Source organism: Chelmon rostratus, chromosome 6, assembly GCF_017976325.1.
Source record: "Chelmon rostratus isolate fCheRos1 chromosome 6, fCheRos1.pri, whole genome shotgun sequence".
Lineage (NCBI taxonomy): Eukaryota > Metazoa > Chordata > Actinopteri > Chaetodontiformes > Chaetodontidae > Chelmon > Chelmon rostratus.
In genome coordinates, this window is record NC_055663.1 from 22,724,892 (window position 1) to 22,748,240 (window position 23,349).

Sequence of the window (23,349 nt, forward strand, 5' to 3'; positions counted from 1 at the left end):
CAGTGTTCTGTTAAACACATCAGCTACACAGCAAACAGGAAAACACACACAAGACAGAGTGACTGCTTACTTTTTCAAAATGAACACTGATAAAACACATTTCAGCAGGTGGATTTGTACAAAGAGGGCAGAGAGAAGCCACAGCACAAACAATATGTTTTCAGACATTTCATCAACAGGGAACCACAAAACATCTCTCTCTAATGTCACATTCACAGCCACCCTGTGTTATTTTCTGCATCTCTGTCACAATAAACAGACAAAACATTGATTCTCTCCATAATATTAGAACAGGTGTTTCTGGAAATCACTTGCTTTGGCCGTTGGAATGTATCATTTACATGAAAGGGTGAAAAGGATGTAACTCTGTCTGTGACTGTACATTTTTTATGCTTGTCGTGATGCATTTTTCTTGACGAAGGGTCCTTTAAAAAAATCCCAATTTTCCCATCTGGGTCGATCAAATGTGAGCAACTATACAGCTTTAAATACACTGAGTTTCATATTTCAATGCAATAATTTTTTTTTTATAATCAGGGGTGCACATACTGGGCATGCAAGCGCGACAAAAAACAGAAATGCATCACATCACTTCTTTCTGAAAAGAAGATGGGCCGCGATGTGCCGTGGCTTGAAGCTAACAATGAGCACGCCGAAATGTGGTGCGCGAAATGTCGTTCACATCTGGCAGACAATACAAACTGAAAGAACTTCAATCAAAGGAGCGCGCAAATGTGCACAAGCTATTGCTAACGGAGAAGCTAGTCAAGCTGAAGTGCAGCATGTGAGAGGGGACTCTCACATCTCAACATACTAAAAACCAAGTACAGATCTTGTGCGTCACGTCCTCGTCTCTCAGCCCCGATTCACATTCACCTGTCAAAGACGACCACTGAGACATTTGACCCAAAGCCAGCTATTGACCTGTGGATGGAGACAGCTAATCTGAGGCTCAACCAGGGCCTGAGAGGAGCATCTTTATCATTTACCATGCAGGTATATCGTTTATCAAGACCACGCTACGTAAGGGGCGAGTACCAAACACCATCTCCTGGTACTCACCTGAACAGCTGACTGGAAAGTTATGTGCACCCCTGGGTATAACAAACTGTGGTCTACATCCCTGAATGTTCAACAGAGTTTTATTTTACTGAAAGTCTGAACCCCTTCTTTTATTCAAGGTCGAACAAATGCTCTTCGTCATTTTCAGTCACGTCGTGCTGCAGAAAGGCTGGTTTTACTGTTGGCATCAGAGATTCTTGGTCATTCAGACTCAGCGCTTCGTCTTTAAGGAAAAGAGGACTGTAAGAGGTGAAAGACACATTTCGATCATTTATCTCAGGAAATCAGGCACTTCATTGATTTCTGGAGTTCACAATTAATAAAAAAAACTCACCGTGGAGAGAAGTTTTGTTGACTGTGGTTGTTGCTGTTTGCTGCTTTGTTCTCCTGTATTTGACTCCTGGAGTTTCTGCTGACACACCCTTTCTTGAATCCTGGCAGCGACGCCTCAGCCAGTGCCGTCTATAAAGACGATTGATCATAAATCAAATAATGATCTTAACCAGCTCAAGTGCCTGGATTCAGGAAGCTAGTGCTGCAGTCCTCACCTGTAAGCTGGCGTTCAGAACGGTCCCGAAATCCAGGCTGGAGGACACATTCTTCATCAGTGATGGGCTCCTGTGCACAAAGGTAACACAGCTTCAAAATGGATCCATGTTTAATTCATGGCAAGCAAATCAATACCTTGTATATATTCCACAGGCCGCAGCATGTTTAACAACAATAGTTTGAGGCAAGGTCAGTTATGATATCAAATAATTCAGTCACATGAATGATTAGGAAAGAGCCTTGAACTGGAGCCTTGAAATTGTCGCCAGCGTCGGTCCAGTTACATTTATCATTCATTCACTGAGGCCTGTAATCAAGAAACGAATGTGCACAATACTGCAGATGCAAGGACAAACCTGTTCTGGCCAACATCGGACGCAGGGACTACATATTCTGTCTATTTTGACTATTATTACAACACAGTGGTGTCAAACAAATCGCAGACACTAAAAAATCCTCATTTTAGTTTAAAATTTAAAGGAAAAAAAAAAAGTCAAATTTTTTTAAGATAAAATCTGAAAATTGATCTGCGGCAGATAAAACTGTGCAGTCTTTCATTCAGTCTTCATGTTGTACTTTTAATTAACAATAATATAAAAAAAGATCCAAGCTGAATTCTGTTGAAATAAAGGTCAGCACGGTAGCATTAGCAAACTCCTGTTTGTTTATTTTCCTGCATAAATCATATTCATTTAGCTTAGTTTTACTACATATTTATTGCCTGGTCATCCACGCCCTCCCTGCAGCCCCCTCAGCAGTGTCCACCCCCCAGTTTAGGAACCACCAATATAAATAATAAAAATTTGGAAGGATCTATTTGCATGTTAAATAGACTACACTAAATATCAGGCAATGCACCTTCTATGGCTGAAGTTTTTCTGTTTTCCTACTTAAATACTGAAGCAAAGAAGGGAAAGACACCCCTGAGTATCTTAAAAGGACTAAATGATTTATTGCTTTGAACGAATGACCGAAATGTCTTAAACATCACTATGACTGAGCTGAAATACCCTGACACCAGCGCTGGGATAAACAGGAAGCCATCGACCGTACCCTGTGATCTTCTGGGATCTCCTCCTCTGGTACTCCACCTCGTCCACTGTCCACACAGCACCTTTCACATTCTCCACACGCACAAAACACTTGTGCAGGCTCAGGTTGTGGCGCACTGCGTTCTGATGCAGAGAAAATCAGAGTGAAGGAGATATAACCGAATACACGCTGCATAAATCAGGTATGGCACACGCTGGGATCACAGAGTTAATTATCAGGAGGTGTGATACCTTCCAAGTGGCAGCGTTGCGTCTGAAATAAGCAAACGTCCGTGTGAACCAGTTGTATATCTCGTTGAGTGTTAGCTGCATGTCTGATGTTTCCATAATAGCCTGTAGATGGAGGGGAAATAAAAAACTGTAGCACATTAGGGATCAAATTAAAGCTCTGATCCACAGGAGGAGGAGAGAGTTGCATCTTTTTTATTTATGAATCGACTCTACCTGTTTTTAGGATTAAAGACAAGTAATCATCTCAGTGACACAAGACAGGTGAAGGGCCTCAAATAACTTTCCAATAAATTTCCATTATTGATTAATCTGGCATGTATTTTTTTGGAATCAACGAATCATTTGCTGCTATAAATGTCAGACAATAGCCCGAAACCCAAGTTTATTTAGCTTTTTCTGTCTGATCAGCAATCCAAAACCCAAAGATATTCCTTCCTTTCCTATTGTAGGCAACTTAGAGAACCAGTAAAATATTCATATTTATGGAAGTGGAACCATAGTAATTCTGGTATTTTCACTTTAAAAGTGAATTAATTAAGAATTAATCAGTAATGACAATAGTGAAAATGTTGACATTGTAGGAACCAGCAAATGCAAAACAGGAAAACAGAGTAAAAATGATGAGGAGAAAACATTAATTGCACTTAATTGTACATTATTAGTGAACAAGGGGATTAAAATAATATATAGATATGTTACATCTAAGCCACCTAAGCAATGTTTAAAGTTAAGAAAACAAAGACTACCTGTCTTATCAGTGTTGCATAGGTGAAAGGTGGTCTGATGTCTGTGTTCTTGTAGAGCTCAAATTCATTTTCTGAAACAAGACAAACCACGGTAAGCGGACACCGGAGTAGAACATGTGCTGCGAACTATTTATTTGCTTACCTGACGACAGCGAGTAGACCAGGGGGTGATAACGACGTCTCGTGGCGCCGGCACATGATGCACGAGGGGGCGACTCTTCTTCACAGCCCTGGGAGGGAGTGCCGACACGGCCCAGAGGTTGGGGGGACGCCTGGGCTGAGTCTGACGGGCTCAGCGAGGGCAGGTTGTTGGCGACGACGGAGCTGAGCTGAGAGCGCCACAAGCAGATGATGCAAGTTAACAAAGGAAGTGGAATGAGAAGACTGACAGAGCAGCAAAACGGCGAGGGAGTGTAACAGAGCGATTTGATTCGCCTCTTCAGAGGTGATTCCACTAAGATCGCCAGAAGAAGGAAGCCAATTATTGTTAATTATAGGGTGAAATTGTTTGGTGAGTGTTGTGATTATGGTGCAATATTTGCAAGATTAACAAATGATTAGCTTCCACATTATCAGAGCATGTCTGCTGTCTGGAAACACAGTGGCAGCCATCTGGTGCCAACAGCTGGGCAGCGAAAGCGCTCACATCACCCTCAAAAAGCTCCACAAAGGAAAAGTATACAAGTCATTTCAGAGTAAGGGCAAAAAAACGGTCAAACTTTTTCGAGATATGTATTTGTGATTGTGTGTTTGTGCTTCAAATGACCTTCGTCCCACACAGGTGTGCTCCGAAGCCAAAAAAACACATTTTTGCAACTCATCCAACTGTAAAGGTTCACCAGGTCAGGTACAGGCTGGCGTATCTTCATCAGCGCTGGAGAAGATGAGGTTGCAGCCAGACGTCTTGCTGTCACTCTCAACCACATCTTTGTAGTTTTGCTCCGGCCCAGAAATGCCTTCCAGTTTACGGCTCATTTGCTTTGTGTCTGTTGTTCAAACATATTACTGCACGGTGTCTACCTGTGGGCCGCGGGGGTCAGCGGCCGTATCGGATTGCGTTGACTGTAGACTCGCGGGTGCAGAGATCGAATGAGCCTCTAAAGACGGCAGGTGCAGGTGAGCCATCATCGCTCGCAGACGCTCCCGTTCTTTGCAGAGCTGTTGGAGGAGATGAAGGGAGGGAGGGGAGATGAGAGTGGACGGTGGGGCGTTCAAATCACTGAACACAGAAGGAAACAGCTGCTGCGTCAGTCATCAGGAAGGAGGCAGTGCTGGCTAAACATTACATGAATATTCAGCCATGGTTAGATAATGACGGATTACATGGAATGCAGGTTCTGTAATTTGAAAAAAATGTGTAATTAGATTATAGTTCCACTGTCAAGGATTCATTAGTTACATTTTTGATTACATCTTTAAAATCTGCAAATTTAAAAAAATATGAAACTTTTATTAATTCTGCTAACTCATGAAGAGTGTGCGTGACATTCTGCAACATGAAAAACCAATTTTATTTGCTTTGAAAATGTTTTGAAATGCTTATTCAAGAGAAAAAAATGGCCTGTGGAACTTTTTGTGACTGCGTCTATTGTTTTAGTATAAGGTGTAATATTTTCAGTGAGTGGCTTTAAAGTAATCCAAAAATAATTAGTAGTCAGAAGTAGTCAGATTATATTTTTTTGGAGTATGTTACTAATTACAAAAATTACCTTAAGATGTATTCAGTCACTGTTCACAGTTTAAAGTAATCTGGCCCAGCCCTGTATTTATGAGCAATAAGGTGTTTAAGTGATGAAATGAAAAAAACTCAGGGAAAAGATGTTGCAAACTAAAAATTGCAACTATAAATATATATATTATTTTAATTTCTAAAAATGAATCACCTGTGAAAAGCTAAGCCACAGTCTAATCAAGGCTCAGTTGGGTTTCCTTTGTGCAGAATATGATGTTATTAAATTTCCATTTCTATGTGTTTGACCCAAAGAGCAGAGGACAGGTTTGCAATGCCACTAGAGCACATCCAAACAGCAGTTTCTATCACTGGACTTCTGTACGGGACTCAGGCCTACCTGAAGCTCCAGCTGCTGAACCACCTGCATCTGGACTCGGCACTGCGCTGTGCTTCTGTCGTCCAGAGTGTGCTCGCTGCCTATGTGCCTGAAACACACAGAGGCATTTAAGGAATGATCTGCTACAAATCTGTCTATTTACCTGGAGTCAAAATATTGCAAAACAGTCGTGGAAACTTTATTCAAACCACTGGTGCAGAAAATGATTTAATAATCTCTTAGTGAAGTAAAGAATGTTTGACTGGATATATGCATCATACACATCATATATACATACATAGAGCAGAGCAGTGGACTATGATGCAGGAGTGATTAGAGAAACTTCTACGGATGATTTGATAACACATGTTTCACCACTGAATTACACTGTGATCGCTGTGAATCCACGCTGACAGACATTTTAGCTCCAGTTTGTGCCTCTTATGTCTTATCCTTACTTTTAAGTCACAGAAATAAGCGCAGTTAAATAGATAAATCCCCAGCGGCCTTTAAAAAAACCCTGACAGTTTTTTAACAACTATTTTTTTAAACTATTTCCAGAATCCCCAAATACTCCTCTGGCCATCTTGATGAAATAATACTGTCTGCTGCACAATAACGACGATTTTTACTGTGTTTCCCAGATTATGGCTCTATTTCCTATTGAAATAAAGGTATAATCTGGAAATGACATATGGTTTTCCTCAATTAACTCAGAAAATATTATTATCTGTTACGTTTTATCTGTATTAATGCCACTTTATATTATTCTGTATTTTCATAAACAACAATGTGTTCATAGTTTTCTTGCATTGTACAGAATTTATGGCTTCTTGAGTTTAGAAGGTTTAAAGTTGTAACTTGGAAAACTGGTTAAATTTTTTTTTTTTATCAAGATGTTTATGAAGAGTTCTTGACGATTCTGAAAGTGTTGATAACTGACCGACTGGGTTTTTCAATGACCATCAGAGATTTATCTCTCTGAAAAATGAATGCACAGCTCTGTGACTTGAATGCAATCATAAAACTGCAACACACAAACATTTCAGAGCCACCTTTCAAGCCTACAATGGGTGAATATTTGACAATGAAAAGACTTTCCTTTAAATCATAAGCAGAAAGGTGCAAAGAGTCGGCAGGTGAAATGCATCAGGGTGGAGTTAAAACCTACTTGATGAACTGGGGGAAGCTTTCACACACTGACTCACATCCAGGCCAGTTGCACACACCGTGGCTGTAGAGAGCGTGTGTGGCAGCGCGATCAGCTTTAACAGCACTACAGGAGGAAGAGAAGGAGAGTGAAAGTACTGTCATGATTAAAAACAGCACAGCAGCCAGACAACAGCAACAAAACGAGAGCAAAGCAGCAAAAAAACAGATATAAGCGAGTTTTCTTTTCTTTTCAGGTAGCAGGAAATGACAGAGAGAGGTGGAAGGGAGCTGTGAAAAATAAATGGAAAACTGTTTACTTTTGATTTGGGACATGTAGTCATGTAAACTTTTTCTTTGCTGAGCCACTTCGGGTGGCGGAACACAAAGCAAACAAACAAAACAAAATATATCGTCCCGAGGGGAATTAAAAGTGAAGTCTCGCTGCAAAAGCAAACACAGCTCCCCACCAGCACCTTGAGAGGAGGAAAATGTCTACAGATGACACGTCTTTGATGTTTACAAAAAAGAAGCATCATCTCAGTTCTCACAATCTGTTTACAGCAGGAACAGACGGATCGTACCATTCTGCCCTGCGAGGGGACGAAGTCTGCTGGTCAGCGGTCTGCCTCCCTGTGACTTTTGTTGACACTGTGTCGTTAGCGGACGAGTCCTGATTGGCCTTCGATGTGGGTTTATCCTCGCTTACTGCGTTTGTGAGCTCTTTCCATATCTGGTGCATCTCTGCAGGGCTGAGACCACCTAAAACATAAAAAAACATACATTATATTGTAAATTTCTACATCTGAGTGTTTGGCTTTACATGTTGCTTAACGAACCTGCAAAAAGATTGGAGCTTATTATCTATGTGTAATACACTGGGGGCAAGTAGCTGAGTGGCACATTTTTCCAGAATTATATTTACTTTACAGTTTTTTTTCCTTTTGCTGTTCACACCTGCACTTTTCTGTCTGTGCTTTACAGTCACACAGTTTCACTCATTCCCAACTCAAAGCTTGAAGGCAGGAACTGAGAGAGCGCCTCTCGTGACCTCGTGCTACCTCTTCACTGTAATCCAGGAATAATTATCGGGCTAGAAAATGAGTAATGATGAATTTTCTACTTTTAGTTTTCACTTTCATCATCATGCCTTTTGAGTTTACTGCGGTTATGTAACTGAAACTAAAATCAACAAGAAACAAATCTTCCTGTGCGGAGGTTTCTGTGACAAACTGGCATCAGATACACCTCCGTTTTTGTCTATTTTCGCATCCTTGTGATATGATACAACATAATGTAGTAACCCAATGGTCATTTCAATCTCAAATTTGCAAACATACTCTGAATAACAACACTGGAAGCACTGATACTGCACAGAAAACTGAAACACAAAGTACACTGAATGAAACAGATGGCATTAGCATTGCTTTCAGAGGATACTCCTCCAAAGAGGGAGAAGAAATGGGGAAAAAAAATGGTGTTAAATGTAAAGAGGAGTGACCTGGAGAGAGGGCAGGAGAGGAAAGGACCGGTCTCTGCACCCGGAGGAGCTGCTGCTGCTGCTGCTGGAGCTGGAGGAGCTGCTGGAACACGAGCTGCTGTGCAGGGAGCTGGAGGATAGAGAGAGAAAATACGACATTTCACAGAAAAGCGAGGCAGCGTTCATGTGAAACTCTGCAGCTCACACTCTCTTTTCTCCTGGTAGTTGTCCGGGTATTGATCCTGAGCTGAAATCAGTGGCATATACTGCATTTGTAATGGCATCCTTCAACAAATACTTTGAAATCTCACATTCCAAAACAATAACTCACCACCCACACCGCCAATATCGCAGCCACGAGGGCTAGAAAACATTGTTCTTTCCCAAGCGCAAGTGACAAAGCACATAAACATGTTCTCTCTTAATTGGACATTTCTGTTGGATCTCCAACCTTCCTCCATCTGTCCTGTTAAAATATGGTTTCATTATTTGTGTCACTTACAGGCCACCATAATATGTTCCACAGCTGCACAGTGGATACTGCAGCAGTTTCTTATAGAAAAGTTAACATTTTGTTATTTCATCCATTGCCTTTTATTGATCTTACTAATGAGATCTGGATGGATAAACAAAATTTAGTGCCAAACCAGTCAAACAAGCTGAAAAAATAAATAATATTGTCAAACAGACCACTTACCTCTTTGACTTTCTTGCTGGGCTGCTGCTGAAGAAGCTGCAGGTGAATCTGTTGTTGTTGCTTCTTGTAAAACTCTTTCAGATGTTGCTATGAAAATGATATTGTGTTATTATTATGTAGTTATTTACCTCACTGAAAAAACAAGATGAAACCACCAATGAGCCATGCTGAAGCTCAACAGAGAGCGGCCCTCACTGATATTATTAATTCCACCTGTGGTTTCCCTGACATGACAAGTCAAGATGTCTGCTGTTAAAAAGAGGAAATTGAGCCTGGAGGGCCAGGTAGGCTATGTAGCTAATGTTAGCATTATCCAAATACATACACTGTAACGTTGCTGTATTCTGTTAACGTTAGTATGATTACCTTCATACATGTCACTGTCAGGAAGCTAGTATCTTTGGGTGGTTAATGCTAGCTAGGCTAACTAGCTCACTAATTATACAGCAACACTAACCAAAATATCTAGCTAGCTAACTGTGTAACTAAATTGTTGTTTTTGTTTGTTTTTATCAGATAGATGTTTTTGCTCTAGCAGTTTATTTACCATATTAGCCACAAGTTGTCTCAGTAGTAAAATTATTAGTTGACTATGATTACGACATTTTCCAATAAGTTTTGTACTTCTCAGTAAGCTAACGCTAGTCTAGTTTACCTTATCAGACAGTTGAGCTAGTTTACCATAGCAGTTGCGGTCCAGACACAGTCTCTACAGTTAATTGCTATTTCACAATGTTAACTTGTTGGCTATTCAAAGCAAAACCCTAAGTAATACTGTAAGAAGTAACTACCTTGTATGAGATGTAGGATGGACAAATAAGCTAACTGCGCTAGCTAATCCATTTATGGCTAATGTAATGTTATATTGCATTCACCCCTTAGTTACAGTATTTTCACTATACAAGAAAAACTTAATTTGGCACAGGTATAGTCCAATAAACCAGAGTCCAGTGTAATATTAGTAGTGCTAGTATTGCATAAATACCTGCTGGAGCATAAGTGCTTGTTGCTTCTGGTGGATGAGAGCCTGCAGCTGGTTGGGGGACAGAAGGTGGTGCATCTGCTGAGGAGCCATCATAGCCAGAAACACCTTCAAGAAGAAGACACAGACTAAAATGACAAAGGACCACAGTCTGCAGAGTGAAGGCAAAAGGACTGGTGAGTGAGACAGAAGGCAAGTGTCAGGTGTTAAACAGTAATAACCATTGAATGGAAATCTTTCCAGTCTAATTACAAAACAGTGCTGTCAACCCTTTGTGAACATCATCATGCTGGATTGTGTCATTGACCCTAAATGAGATGGGGAGATAGGCTGACCAGTTAATTAGCAACACAATTACATGCTTGTTTTGACTCCTAATAGAAGTGTATGGGTATTAATAAAGGCAAACACTCACAGAATAATAACTGATCTGCACTGTTAATGGTTGAGAGACAAATAACAGAGTGATTGTCTCCTTTTCAGACAGAGGCAACAGCAATTGCCATGACTGCATTAAGAAACAACAAAAGCCACTTACAAATTCAACACATATTATAAACAATGCTAATAAAAAAACCTTATAGTGCTGACAATTCATTGTTGGGGAAATTTTATTATTTGAACAGTGTGTGAAACTTGTTTCAAATGGTGAATATCTCTCATTTTCTGCTTATATAGAAACAATTTTATAGGTCTGCATACAGACATGTGTAAAGGCTGTGACCTGGTGTTCTTCATAGGTTTCAGTGAAGCCTTAGTGGTAGCCTATAGTGGAGTAATATCTTAGCAGCTTGCAGGATGTGATGAAAGAAGAGCACATTAGAGACTTCAAGTTTGTCATTTTTGTTGTCAGTCCTTTGAGATGATGCCTCGTGTGTTTCGACCAGACTGATATGACAACTTGGAAGTTAAGAGCAGTAGAAATGAGATGAAGAACTAACACTTTGGCACAGCAGGTTCAACAATCTGCATTGCCTGTAGACATGGTTGATTTTGTCTCAGCTCAGTGATAAGTAATTAAGTTGATTACTTATTTAACAACATAAAAACAATTTCAAAGATTCCTAAAATTAATTTCATGTTTAAGCTTTTGCAGCATCTTAAATGTGAGTATTTGCTGTTTATCTGTTTTTTTTATCTAATTGAATATCTTAGTTTTTTTGATTGTGCCAGACCCCAGAGGTGGACTAGAGGAACCAGAACATGAAAAACAAACCACCAATTTCCAATATTTACATTCACTAAAAAGGTTTTCTAAATGTGGGGCAACAGGACAAAGACAGGACAAACAAATACAAAACTTATTAAACCCAAACAAAATACCTCCCTAATGAACATAACAGTATGTAAACCTAAAGTCAACCTACCGAGTTTAACAAAAGTCAACTGTATGTGTAAATATGCACAGGGTACCCTAACTTACCTAATATCCTTACCACACAACATGCCTCCAACAATTTTAAGTGGACAAAGCCAGTAACTGAAGATGTGGCTTTGGGATCTGCGAAATTGTGATGAATTAATTGGGTGAACAGTTAATCAATTAATTGTAAAAAACAAATGAATGGATGGCTTTATAATGAAAATAATTACCAGTCGCAGCCCTAGTCTTACACTTTTTGTATCTCTCCTGAGTGCCGTACATGTATGATGTCTGTTTCAAAGAAGGTACTGACACAGCTGGCTTCATTATCATGCTATACGAACATGCGGTAACCATTTGCGGTGCATGGATTAGAAAGGAAATGCATTAGAGATGGAGGTCCTTCTCTTTCATTATGAGAGAAAACCAGTTTTCACTGTAAATAGTCTTCATTTGTAACGTTTTCAGGGTTTGCAGGTTGAAAAATGTTAATATCACAAGCCTTGATTACGTTTTTTAAGACTGGAATCACACTCTGGCAGACAGGCCAGACAATGATGCATCTGTGGCATTATGACATTGTCACTTACTATATAGTCATTATGTTTGGTGGAAATTACACAAAAAATGACATGTTAAAAACTGAGCCCACACAGGCAGTTGCAGACAGCGTTAGTAGACCCTTTACCATGAACAGTGCCCATGGTTTTTGTTATACTGCTAAAATTCTGTAGGTCACGAGCTGAGTGCCATGTACAGGTATATAAAGTGAATTAAGAGAAAAGAGCAGAGCGAAACTGACAAGATGAGAGAACAGACTGAAGGAAACAGTGGTGACCGGGCGTTCATTATCTGGGTTGTTTCGCTGATCCTCGACATTAAGATTCTAATGGATGGAATCGCAACAGACAACCATAAAATTATGTTGGTCCATGCTTATTTGCCTTTCACTTGCATCTGTTTGGCCTGGGTCTGTGGACAATTATTCCTCCCTGGCCCTGACTCACAAACTAATAATGAAGGACAAACAGAGTTCTGCGCATCAACTCCCAACCCGGATCAGATCTCATATGAAATCCCTGCCACTGTCAACAGAGCTACAGGCTCCGGGTTTGGTGTCCTGTCAGAGGACGTCCAATATGGAGCTGACTTGCTGTATTTCCCTTGACATCTGTTTACCTAAGACTGTTCTATTTCCCACTTATGAAGAGGAGGAGGAGGAGACGAAGGATGGAGGATGAGGGAGGAGGTTGAGAAGTAGGAGGCAGATGAGGATACCTGTTTATGGTGGAGACTCTGCCAGTTTTCACCACTCACTCCACTGCAGGAGTCCCCATTAGCTACTCTCTCTCCTGCACCGTTGTCGGTGTGACTGAGGAGGCTGCTGGCTGGGGTTTGACGGGCTGCCGTGGGACTGAGAGGAGATTCAGGCATCCCAGCTCAGGTCCTAAAAGAAAACAGTCAAACACTGCAGATACAGTTGCTGAGTTACACCTTCGTGTGGATTTGCGCATGGCAGGAAAGAAAACTAAAATCTGAATTTCAAAAATTCCAAAGATGCTGGGCATGCTTATTGAGGTTCTGGCTAATAGGACACAGAAAGAGAAAGAAAACATACAGAAGCATTCCTTTGCACGTCTGAAACAAACAATGCAAGGCTTCAAATCCAACGAAATTCTATAGATGCAATTTACAGAAACATGAACTAGATTAAGTTAATGAATCCATGATTTATTTTATCTTATTTCCAGGTAATAATTTAATTACATGTAACTTTTAACAGCGAAAAAAGCATAGATATTTCAGTATAGCTAACAAACATTTAAATTTCTGGACGTTAACATGATCCAGACCTCATGTACAGGTAACATTAATAGCAACAATAACAAGTAATTTACAATGGGTTCTCAATTGAAGGTGTCTATATGCATTTACTATACATACAAAAGTTTTCTGACATGTTATTGACACTCGTACATGCATTTAACAGTTAGCATACAGTATCACTGTAACATCAGGTCATCACAGTTCAAGTCAGTGTTATGTGACAAAGAATTTAGTCTGTACATTAATCTGTAGTTTCTTATTGACAAGGCATGAAGATCCAGGAAGGCTAGCATGGAGTTTTTCAAAGCCAACTTTTTATTACACGTCTTAACTTATTTCAGTACTACATGAAATAGGTAAAAAAGATCCTATATATACACAAAAGAGCCATAACATTCAACCTATTAACACTAGAATTGAGCACGAAATGGAGTTTAACTTTGAGCATCAACTTTAGCTCTCTGACGCCCCTGTCTCTGTCAGAATCGAGTTAAAGCCACGTACCGTTAAGTTGAATCGTCGAATTCAGAGCTGCCAGGCAGAGTTGATGTCTCCAAGTCATGCAGTTTGGAGTGAGGATGGGAGAGAACTGATGGAGATGTGTGTCTACCTGAGGGGGAGGAGTCACAGTGTCAGTCACTGATTTAGACAGTGAGAATAGCAGTTGATTACCAGGATGAGAAAAACATGAATAAAATAGTTATTAAATCATTTAGAGCTATAGATTATTTTCATTTTAGGCTTAAAATGATTGTGCTTACCCGGTTTGCGGCGCTGTTTTGTCAGCATTTGTTGAAAGGTCCTCCACAGCTTGCATCAATCAGTAAATGTCATTTATACATTGCATTAATATAAAAATATAATGTCTATTGTAACAGAACATACAGACAAACATGTTGTGCATTTTAAGAATGCATTTTTGCAGGCATTACTTTTCTTTGTTGATATTCATAGACATACACAATGCAATAAAAAAGAAATATTAGAAAACAAAATGCCTCAAAACAAGCATAATTTATTGTCTTTTATGATTAAAACAAAGTGTTCTCTTTGAGACAAGACAAGTATAGTTGTCTGTGACTTTATTTAGATATGTGGTATCGACGCGATTTGAACAACAAAAAGAGCTCTGCCGCTACACAACTGTCAAACTGTTATCAAAGAGCTATTTACAGTAGTGTCTGTGCTTTTATTTGAATAGCATATCAGTACATCTGTTAAAAACAAATAAAAGTGTTTTAATTTTGGCTGCCGATAAATGCAGTGTACCCTAAAGTGTAAAAGTTCAATGCAGCTACATTGACAAACAATACCTGAAGTGACGGTGACAAAATAAACTGTCACCTTTTCATATTTTATTCCTCGTTTTGGTTCAGTGTTTCCATTTGTTTTACCCTTTTTTACCCTCTGCTTTCTTTTTATTCATTTTCACCTCATTCACACTCCTTTAGTGGTTTCTTGTATTGGCAGCTCTTGTGTTTCACATGATATGTTTTACAGTTGGCAAGTACATGATGAAGGAGGATGATGAGGACCAAAGACCAGGCGGCCATACCATCAGAAATAATCACACTTTGATGAGATGAGAGAGATTTGAAGGTAAGGACAGAGACACTGAACACCACGTCCTTTTATGTTTTTGCACATACAAAAATCTCATAGAGTAAGAATGAAGAAATAATGTACATACGCAACAATAATACAAGCCAATGCATGTTAGAGATGGGGCTATTTTCCCCATGTTAATGTGGATTAGTGCCTTGCATTTATATGCATTTATGATATATCTATATATGAGACGGATGAATAAAAAGGCCAAATATAGCTTCTCTTTACAAAACAAAAGCAGACCAGACCTGAGAGTAATTAATAAACAGTAGATATTGTTACCAAGGTAACTTTCTGCCACCTACTGGATTAGTATTTACCTGCCCTCCTGTTTTTATTCTAAGAAAAGTAGCATGCATTGCTTCTGTATATTCAGAAACGGCAGAAACAACAGTCTTCACCTTGTTCTGGTTTTCCTCATAATGCTTTCAGACAGTTCAGGGGTGAAATTAAAAGTGGACTTTTTGAAATAAAGGTTTCTTTAACTCTTTGATGACTGGAGACATGCACCAGCAGCCAGGAAACCTGAAGGTTTGTACCGGTGGTGTCATGAACCTGCTGTCATAAGCGTGTTTCATGGCCATCAGTGCTGGGTCATTCATCCAGTAGTGCAGCCTGGAGGTCATGGGTTGACTGTTGAGCCCACTCCAAGCTGTAACCCTGCCATATGCATCTGATAGCCTCTCTGGAAAACAGTAGCATTTCATCCAGCTGGGGAAACGTACCCAGCCCACATTGATGCTCCAAGGCTGATAGCATGGTTGGGTCCAGCTCAAAGAACTCAGCTGATACCCCCTTGGTTCCTCCAGAGGGCATCGTGGCTCCACACAACCCAAGGACCCAAGTCCTTGGGTTCCCAGGAGGAAGCAGCTCTCCATCCAAGCCACACACCCTGCCACTTCATCATATTGCTCCCTCTCCCGCCTCCCTTTGGCCTTCCTGCACTGCCTGAAGTTCCCCTTCTGGAAATCTCTCAGGTGAGCTTGGTGGACACCCCAGTAATGGCCCCGTCTGTCCTCGCAGCGGCTCACCTTCACAAAGCAGTCGTTCACGGACAAGTTGTGCCGGACACTGTTCCTCCAGCCCGGACCCCGGCTCTTGAGGTAGGGAAACTGCTCCTCCATGGCTCTGTAGATGGACGCCAGGTTGAGCTTCTGGGATGGGGAGGACAGGATGACTTTGGCAATCAGGGCAATGTAGGAGCACGAGGACTTAGAAAAGAGCTGAGTGTCCTTAGAGGAGGGATTGTCTGAGGGGCTCATCGTGTTACCCGAGCTGGCAGGGATGCTCTCACAGGTACTGACAGCATCTGCCATCTCTTGCACGATAGTCCTCTTTCTGTCTCAGATGTATTTATGAAGTCACATCCTGATTTCTTTTTTCTTTCATGTATGAGGTGTCCTTGAAATGTTGTCTTGTTCCTCCTTTTAACTGTGACTTCCAAGTCGGAGCGCTGCAGCGAAATTTAAAGTATCCCGTCTGTATCAGATCCCACATCCTCTGAAAGTTTGTTTTTTTCAGTTGGACAAAACGCTGGACAAAACTGTTATCTTCCCAGACAGCCTTTACATGCTTTTATACCGTTCAGACCCAGTTCGGGGCTCGGAGGGGGGTGGATTCACCATTCTTCAGTTAGGACATAACACTCTTACTCACTGTTAAAATATGTTTTTTATTTGCTCAGTGAGATTAAGCACTACCCACTTTGGTCATGGCTTCAGCTAAACATGCCGCTTTGTCACAGCTGTGAGATAAACACAGGAAATAGCACAATGCATTACAGTTAACTGTATAATTCTGGTATCTACAAATCTTGATATGGGATAAGCAGATTAAAGAATAAGTTTGGGTGGGATGGTTATGATAGCGTTTTCTTGCATACCATCAGGTTTTCAGAGTTACTGCACCATCAGAGAGTCAGTGAGACTCAGGCCTAAACATCATGCCAAGGCCATTTGTTTTGTTTTAGACCTCATGTGAGCCAATGTTGGCCAAAAGCAACACAACACAAATAGCTGCCACGGTAAATCTCATGCTTGTTATAGCGTTGTAACTCTCCAGGGAAGTTCAGTTATACAAGAACAGTGTCCACAAAACATTTAGGAGCTGGAGCAGTTTGACTGTAAGAAAATTAGATTGTTACTAATCTATATCGCAGATGATCTCACACAAACACTCTGCCCCAAGGAGGCAAGAGGGTGACATTTTCTCCTCCTGAGTTTAGACTACTGTACATAGCTTAAGTCACTCCTGGCCTATTTATAGTGTTGGCCCTTGCAACAATGTCATCTGTAACTCGACTCCATCTGTTAAGTCAGAGCATGTTGAATGTCAGTTGCCAGAAGCAGAAGCGCTGCAGTTCACTTCCCACTGACTCTCTCACAGAGAGCCCCATGGAGTTCGTGGGACAGCCGAGACCTTCTGGGGCCTGTAGCCTCTTAGGAGTGCCAGGCCTCAGCACTTTGGACCTGGACGTGGACGATGATGAGGGCGAGGTGGTGATCGGAATCAGGCCCAAATCTTCTCCTCTCCCACGGAGAAGGAGCTCAGACTTTGACGAGGACTCCGAGCCTGAGCCCCCCCTGTGTGGCTCCAGGAGAGTGTCATTTGCAGACGCCAAAGGTCTCAGTTTGGTGCAAGTGAAGAAGTTTGACACTTGGGATGTACCCAAGCCGCCAGGATATGACTCTTCTGAGAGCAAAGGTAAAGATGCAGAGGAATACTTCCTATCTCCTCTCACTTTCTCCCTACCGTTATCAACTGAGGAGCTGTTTGTCAAAGTACGGGAGCAGAAAGTGGAGTTGGAGACCATTGAGTTACTTCCAGGGACCACAATAGTGAGAGGAGTGATCCGTGTCCTCAACATGTCCTTCAGTAAGGCAGTGTATGTCCGAACCACTTTGGACACCTGGTCCAGCCACTTTGACCTCCTGGCAGACTACATCCCCGGTTCCAGTGACAGTCTGATGGACTGTTTCGCATTCAAGCTCACCTTAGTGCCCCCATTTGGGGAGCAGGGAGCCAGAGTGGACTTTTGTCTGCGATATGAGACTCCTGCGGGGACATTCTGGGCCAACAATAACAACAGGAACTACGTGCTGTTCTGTCACCAGAGAGTGAAAGAGAGGAAAGACGAACCACAGAGGGAAAATTTGAGCAAGAAAAGCTGCCTCAGGACTGTCGGGTGAGGATATAAAGTGTTTCACTGATGGGGTGTTTTAAAAGGTCAATACTGATGATGTTTTCGTACACAATTCAATGTATTTGAGGATCATACATGATCCATGAAATGTCCCTTTATATTATTGCTGAATATATAATATGATGGATGCCAAAGGTTTTGAAAAATCGACTTGCAATAGTAGAAGTATGTGAGACTGATCTCAATTTTATTAATTCACAGTCAGAACTTCTCCACTGTGGACAACCTTTCAGCAGTGGCAGATTCAGCTCAGGAAACTGTTTCAACAGGTGAATATTTATTTAGCTGATTGTGAAGTTAGCATGATAATTGTGAAATTTAAAGATAATGTAATAGTGAAGCCTCAATATAAATGTTAAATGGTGTTTTTCTCCAGATGTGTCAAAACATGGAGAAAAAGTGGACACAATGAAAACCAAGCAAATCTCTGATGGTCAGTCAGGAGCATCAGAGGAAGATGGACAGAAATTACTGGTGAGTAAGATTATATAATTGCTCTGAAATCCTAAATCCTCTTCATCAGACAGAGCAAATTATTTTTGATTATTTAAATCATATCTCATATTTTCAAACATGATTTGAGTGTGTGTGTGTGAGAGAGAGAAGTACAGGAGGAACAGAAAACTTAACATGACCCTCGGTGCACTTTCTGAGAGAATGTCACATGACTGGGACTGGAGTATCTCCAGCGTAACATAATGTACTGTGCACCTAATGGACACTCAGTGCCTGCTTTGCACTTCCTCGGTGTCTCATATTTTGTCATAGATACTATTTTGATACTAATTGAATCATTTATCCTTTTATATTTGAACTAAAATGCAGTCGAGGATGGTAATTAATCCGAGCGAGTCACTGTTTGACATGCAACTTCAAATGTCAGCCTACTCCCTTCTCCTCAACCAGCATAACTATTGTGTGAGCAACCTGAACTCTTTCCCTGTTGTTGATGGACAGGCCGAGAGCCGACAGATCTGCGGCCGAAGACGCCGCCGAAAGGCTGCCCGGATGGCTCGGGTGAGGGATCTCTTTGCTCAGAGAGATGGAGGATCGCATGGCACTGAAAGAGATGGATCACCTCCAGAAGCAAAACAGGCAGCTGAGGAAGAAACCCCAGGGGAACAGCACTCAGATGCGCAATCATTTTCTGAGGGGAGCAGCAAATCAGACGGTTCTCTGTTTCTTTCTGAATCTCTGGCAGCACGCAGCGAACCCATCCGTCATGCTCTACATGATTTGTCACCAGCACAGGACTACACATCTAACAGCGAGCCAGAGACATCTGAGAGCAACAATTTGGCTGACTTGGCCACATTAACAGGAGGTGAGAGTGCCACAGATGTCGCGCACAACCCATTGCATTCAAGCGATGATCCTGCTCCTGCAGAATGCCAAAATATCAACAAGTCTGACTCCAAAGCTGAGGAAAGCACCCAGAAGCAAGACATGAGTTATGGATGTGATAGCAACAGTGCAGCTGAACCAGCTGACAGAGTTATCTCAGCAGTGAGCAGCGAAAGCCTTGTTAGCAAGACCAACAGCTTCACATTTGGAACAGTGGTGGCTCCGCTGTATCATCAGGTGTTCGGCAGAGTGGGAAATGAAAGTCAGAGCATAGGTGATTGGGGAAATCCAGCGCGGGCTACACTGAATGTTGGAGACTTAACTCAATGTTACCCTCAGACTGAAAGAAGAGAGACCAGCTGCATTGCTCAAACAGGTGCTCGAGGTAACAATGAAAAAAATGTGATTAAGACTCAGGAGTCGAAGCAGGAATGCTTAGATGCCGCTCCGAATACTCCTCCCATTGAGGAAGAAGAAACAAGTTTCAGTGTGACTGCATATGACATCCTGGACCAAGCAGAAACTCCGCAGGAGACTGTATCTTCAGACCAGAGATGCACAGGAGTACACCGGCACACTGTGAACATTGACAATACAGATTTGTCAAATTCACAAAAAAAACCCTGACAGTTTAGATCTCGGGGGAGAAGCACAGGAAGACGCTCTGACCCATGGCCTCCAGAGCCAAACCACAGCACAAACAACACAGGCTCTACTGACAGAGTTTGCATGCACACAAGCTAAAACTAATCCTGGTGAAAGGTGTGCACAAAGTGAAGCAGAAGAAGTCATGAACAGTCTAGAAATGTCATTTATGTCACCCAGCAACTGTAAGTGTGCAGATGAGTCAAACAGAGACAATGGTGTTCTCGAAACAGTTGCTCTATCAACAAATAATGGCATTTCAGAGGAGGACAAACTATTAGAAGCTTTAAATGATTTGAATCCAAATAACATCAATAATTCAGCTACAAAGGAAACTGAAAATAGCTACCTTCCTTGTTTTGAAATTTTGGAGAAAATGGATGTCACAACTCCTCAGACATCTCTTGAAACTCATGGAGAAACTCATGATGCAGAAGAAGAAAACAAAAAGGCAGTGATGAGCAGCTATCACATACATGGCGTCACATTGACAGAGCTCAAAGATGAAGACACTTTAAAACATGGGGAAATTAGTGTTTCAGAAAAAATGGAGAATCATGAAATAGAGGCTGCTGTCTCAAAACTGGAGGCTTTCTGTTCAGATGATGCTGCTGAGGCAAAAAACTGGGAGACCATGGTTGAAGAAGAGGAGGAAGACATATTAACAGATGAAGAGCAAAGTGAGGCAATAAGATCAAAGGCAGAGGATACTGAAGCAGTGGAGAAAGACCAAGGGGAACAGCTGGTGGATGCAGGGTTCGAGACAGCATCAGAAAGAGAAACATCGGAGGACAAAATAGTGGTGGAGATCACAGCTGCAAGGGAGGAAGAGAGCAAGGCTGAAGATGCAGATGCTGAAGATGCAGACAAACAGCAGATTCAAAAGGAACAGATCGGGGAGATTGTGGCTGGAAAAGACAGGGAAGAAGGTGAGAAAGAATTTGAGTATGCTGAAGCCACAAAGACGCAAAAGACAGCTGGAGATGAAGAAATAGCCGAGGAGACTGAAGTAGAGAAAAAGGAACAAGAGGAGACAGAGTTAGAGAAAGAGAGTCACTTTGCAGAGATGCAGGATGTCACGACTGAAAGGATCAATGTTCAAGAAGAAGAGGAGACAGAGGAGGAGGAGGAGGATTTGAACTTGCACGATGGCGGCAAAGCATGTGCAGAGTGGGAAGAGCAGGTAAGACCGAGGGAGGAAAACATAGAAGAAGAGAATCCAGGTTACAAGGAGGAAATTCTAGTCGATCAAACAGGAGAGACAGAGATAATAGATGCCGATTCAGAGAGCATGACAATAGGAAACAGGGAAAATGAAGTGGAGTGTTTTAAAGAGAGGTTAGACGTTACACAAAACAAGGTTGAGGATGGTTTATCTGCTCCAATGAGCAATGTGCAGGACAAGAGAGGAGTTGATAAAGAAAATACAACAAAAGGGCAAAATGCACACATCCCAACTGAAAAGCATCTTTACGAAGAGGAAGGTTTTCAAAGCGGCGAGAACGTTACACATGACCTATCAAAAGCTGCGAGAGGTGAGAGCGAATCAGCTGCTGCAGAGGGAGGTTCGTGCATTTTTACAGACGAGCCTGAAAGTGACCAACTAAGCCACGACAGCACGTCAGCAGAGTCCGACTCAGACGACGAGGTGGAGTTGTACATGCACTGTCTGAGGGCTGTTCACGCTGGGACACAGGCCCATAAAGACAGGAACACAGACACAGGCTTTAGCGTGGGCAAAAGGCCATCTGCAAGCAGAAGCAAACTGCTGTCCACACCAATGCCATCCATCACTGAGTCTCTGGATGAAGAACCAAACCTCAACCACCTTCAGGACAATCACGAAGACATGGAGACAGCAGACGTCCAACCCATAGCTGCAGCTCAGCCAGCGTCAAGTGGACAGGAAGGCAACGACAGAAAAGTTTCTTTGTGGATGGAGAATTTTACCTGCAGAAATATCTCAAAAATATTATTATACGCCACCTCGTTTGTGGTATTTGCAGTTGTGGCCTACCATTATGATTTTCTTGCCTGTTTTGGGCTCTACTTGATATCAGTGATTTGGCTGTGCTGTCAAGATGAGAGGCAGCCTGTTAAAAACAACAGAATGGGCTAAATTAACTTGTAAAAGTCTGTTTAAGTTGTGATATTGTTTGACTTGGACTTCTGACGTTTATGAGTGAACCAGGTGCTAACATGACGCCCACAAAGCTCAGTAGGTTTCGTAGATTTAAAACGCTGCATCTAAAGATATTTGAACAGTACGTAGTCAGTTAGTAATGGTCTAAATAAAAGAAGTAGAAGAAAAAAAACATACATCAGTGAATGATAGTGGGCATTGCTTTAAAGCATATCTATGACACATATCAGAATAAATGCTGTATATTCCCTATGGGAGGATGTTAACTCTCTGTTGTCAAGAGTATGAACCAATTTCCTGTACGCTTTACTGTACATAAAGCTTTGCATCGACTCAGACAACAGGCTGCGGACCACTGCTCACACTGCTCATTTCTGCTGAGGGCTAATGCATTTGTGAGGTGTAAATGAAACTCATCAGTGTGCTGTGTGTATGGATGCCACCGAACACGTTTAGTTTGTCTGGAATGAATAAATTATACTGCAGACAAATAATTCAATGCTTTCAATGTTTTTTTTTAATTACTTTTAGAGTCCATAGCACTAATGATAGACAATAAACACCAGTAGCCCCCAAAATAAATTGCATAAATATCCACTGGAAACAAGACTATTGTCTCCAGCCATGCTAGCAGCTCTGAAGAGGTGCTTTGAGGTAATTGCTGACATGCTATTGCTAACATGCTAATAATGACAGAGCTAACTGTGTTGTTTAGCAGGTATATTGTTTATGTGTTGGCTATCACAGTTTAGCGTGTTAGCATTCTAGCATAATCAAATTAGTTTTAAACACGAAGTACAAATGAGGCTGATGGGAATGTTGTTCGGATTGAAGGCTTATGATCATAAACCAGAGTACTGGAAAAATCCAATTTTTGACCAGATGATGTTGCTGAAAGGTCAGGTGATCCCCAAAGATTTTACGATGCACAGAATCAGGGAATGTGATCGTCTGTTCCATTTTTCTATGGAATCCATCCAATAGATGCTGAGATATTTGAGTCTGGATCAAAGTGATGGACTGTCAGACCGACAGCCATTCATAGCTTCAAAACTGGGAAAAACAGATCAGAAAGTAACATTGTCCTCAAATACAAATGTTTCTGTAACAAAACTGGACTGCTGAAAAACAGCAGGTTTAGCATACTAAATTTTATTCAGTAGCAGATAATCCAACCCATGTTCACTGTTTTGCAGGAGAAAACATGAATGCCATCAGGGG

General features: G+C 41.4%; 1 protein-coding gene and 1 pseudogene across 1 annotated transcript; one reads left to right on the forward strand and one right to left on the reverse strand.

The window, feature by feature from the left end:
- Positions 1–1,172: 1,172 nt before the first annotated feature.
- On the reverse strand, positions 1,173–13,820 carry LOC121608506 (forkhead box protein P2-like). The gene is made up of 16 exons (XM_041939809.1): positions 13,691–13,820; positions 12,638–12,806; positions 10,000–10,104; positions 9,015–9,101; positions 8,339–8,447; positions 7,422–7,599; positions 6,860–6,964; positions 5,710–5,797; positions 4,661–4,798; positions 3,783–3,969; positions 3,641–3,711; positions 2,895–2,996; positions 2,665–2,786; positions 1,611–1,680; positions 1,397–1,524; positions 1,173–1,302 (listed from the first exon to the last, which is right to left on the reverse strand). Exons 2-16 carry the CDS (start codon positions 12,791–12,793, stop codon positions 1,173–1,175), a joined length of 1,776 nt encoding a protein of 591 aa, XP_041795743.1. The 5' UTR covers positions 12,794–12,806; positions 13,691–13,820.
- Positions 13,821–17,076: 3,256 nt separating this feature from the next.
- Positions 17,077–22,570, forward strand: LOC121608376 (annotated as a pseudogene).
- Positions 22,571–23,349: the final 779 nt, after the last annotated feature.

Excerpts from the sequence above, each read along its gene's own strand:
- LOC121608506 (XM_041939809.1), bottom strand. The coding sequence starts at position 12,793 with ATGCCTGAATCTCCTCTCAGTCCCACGGCAGCCCGTCAAACCCCAGCC. Across the intron at positions 7,600-8,338 it reads CTCTCCTGCCCTCTCTCCAG|GTGGTCTCAGCCCTGCAGAG; the intron begins GTCACTCCTCTT and ends TTTATGTTTTAG. Across the intron at positions 1,681-2,664 it reads AGATCCCAGAAGATCACAGG|GAGCCCATCACTGATGAAGA; the intron begins GTACGGTCGATG and ends CTTTGTGCACAG.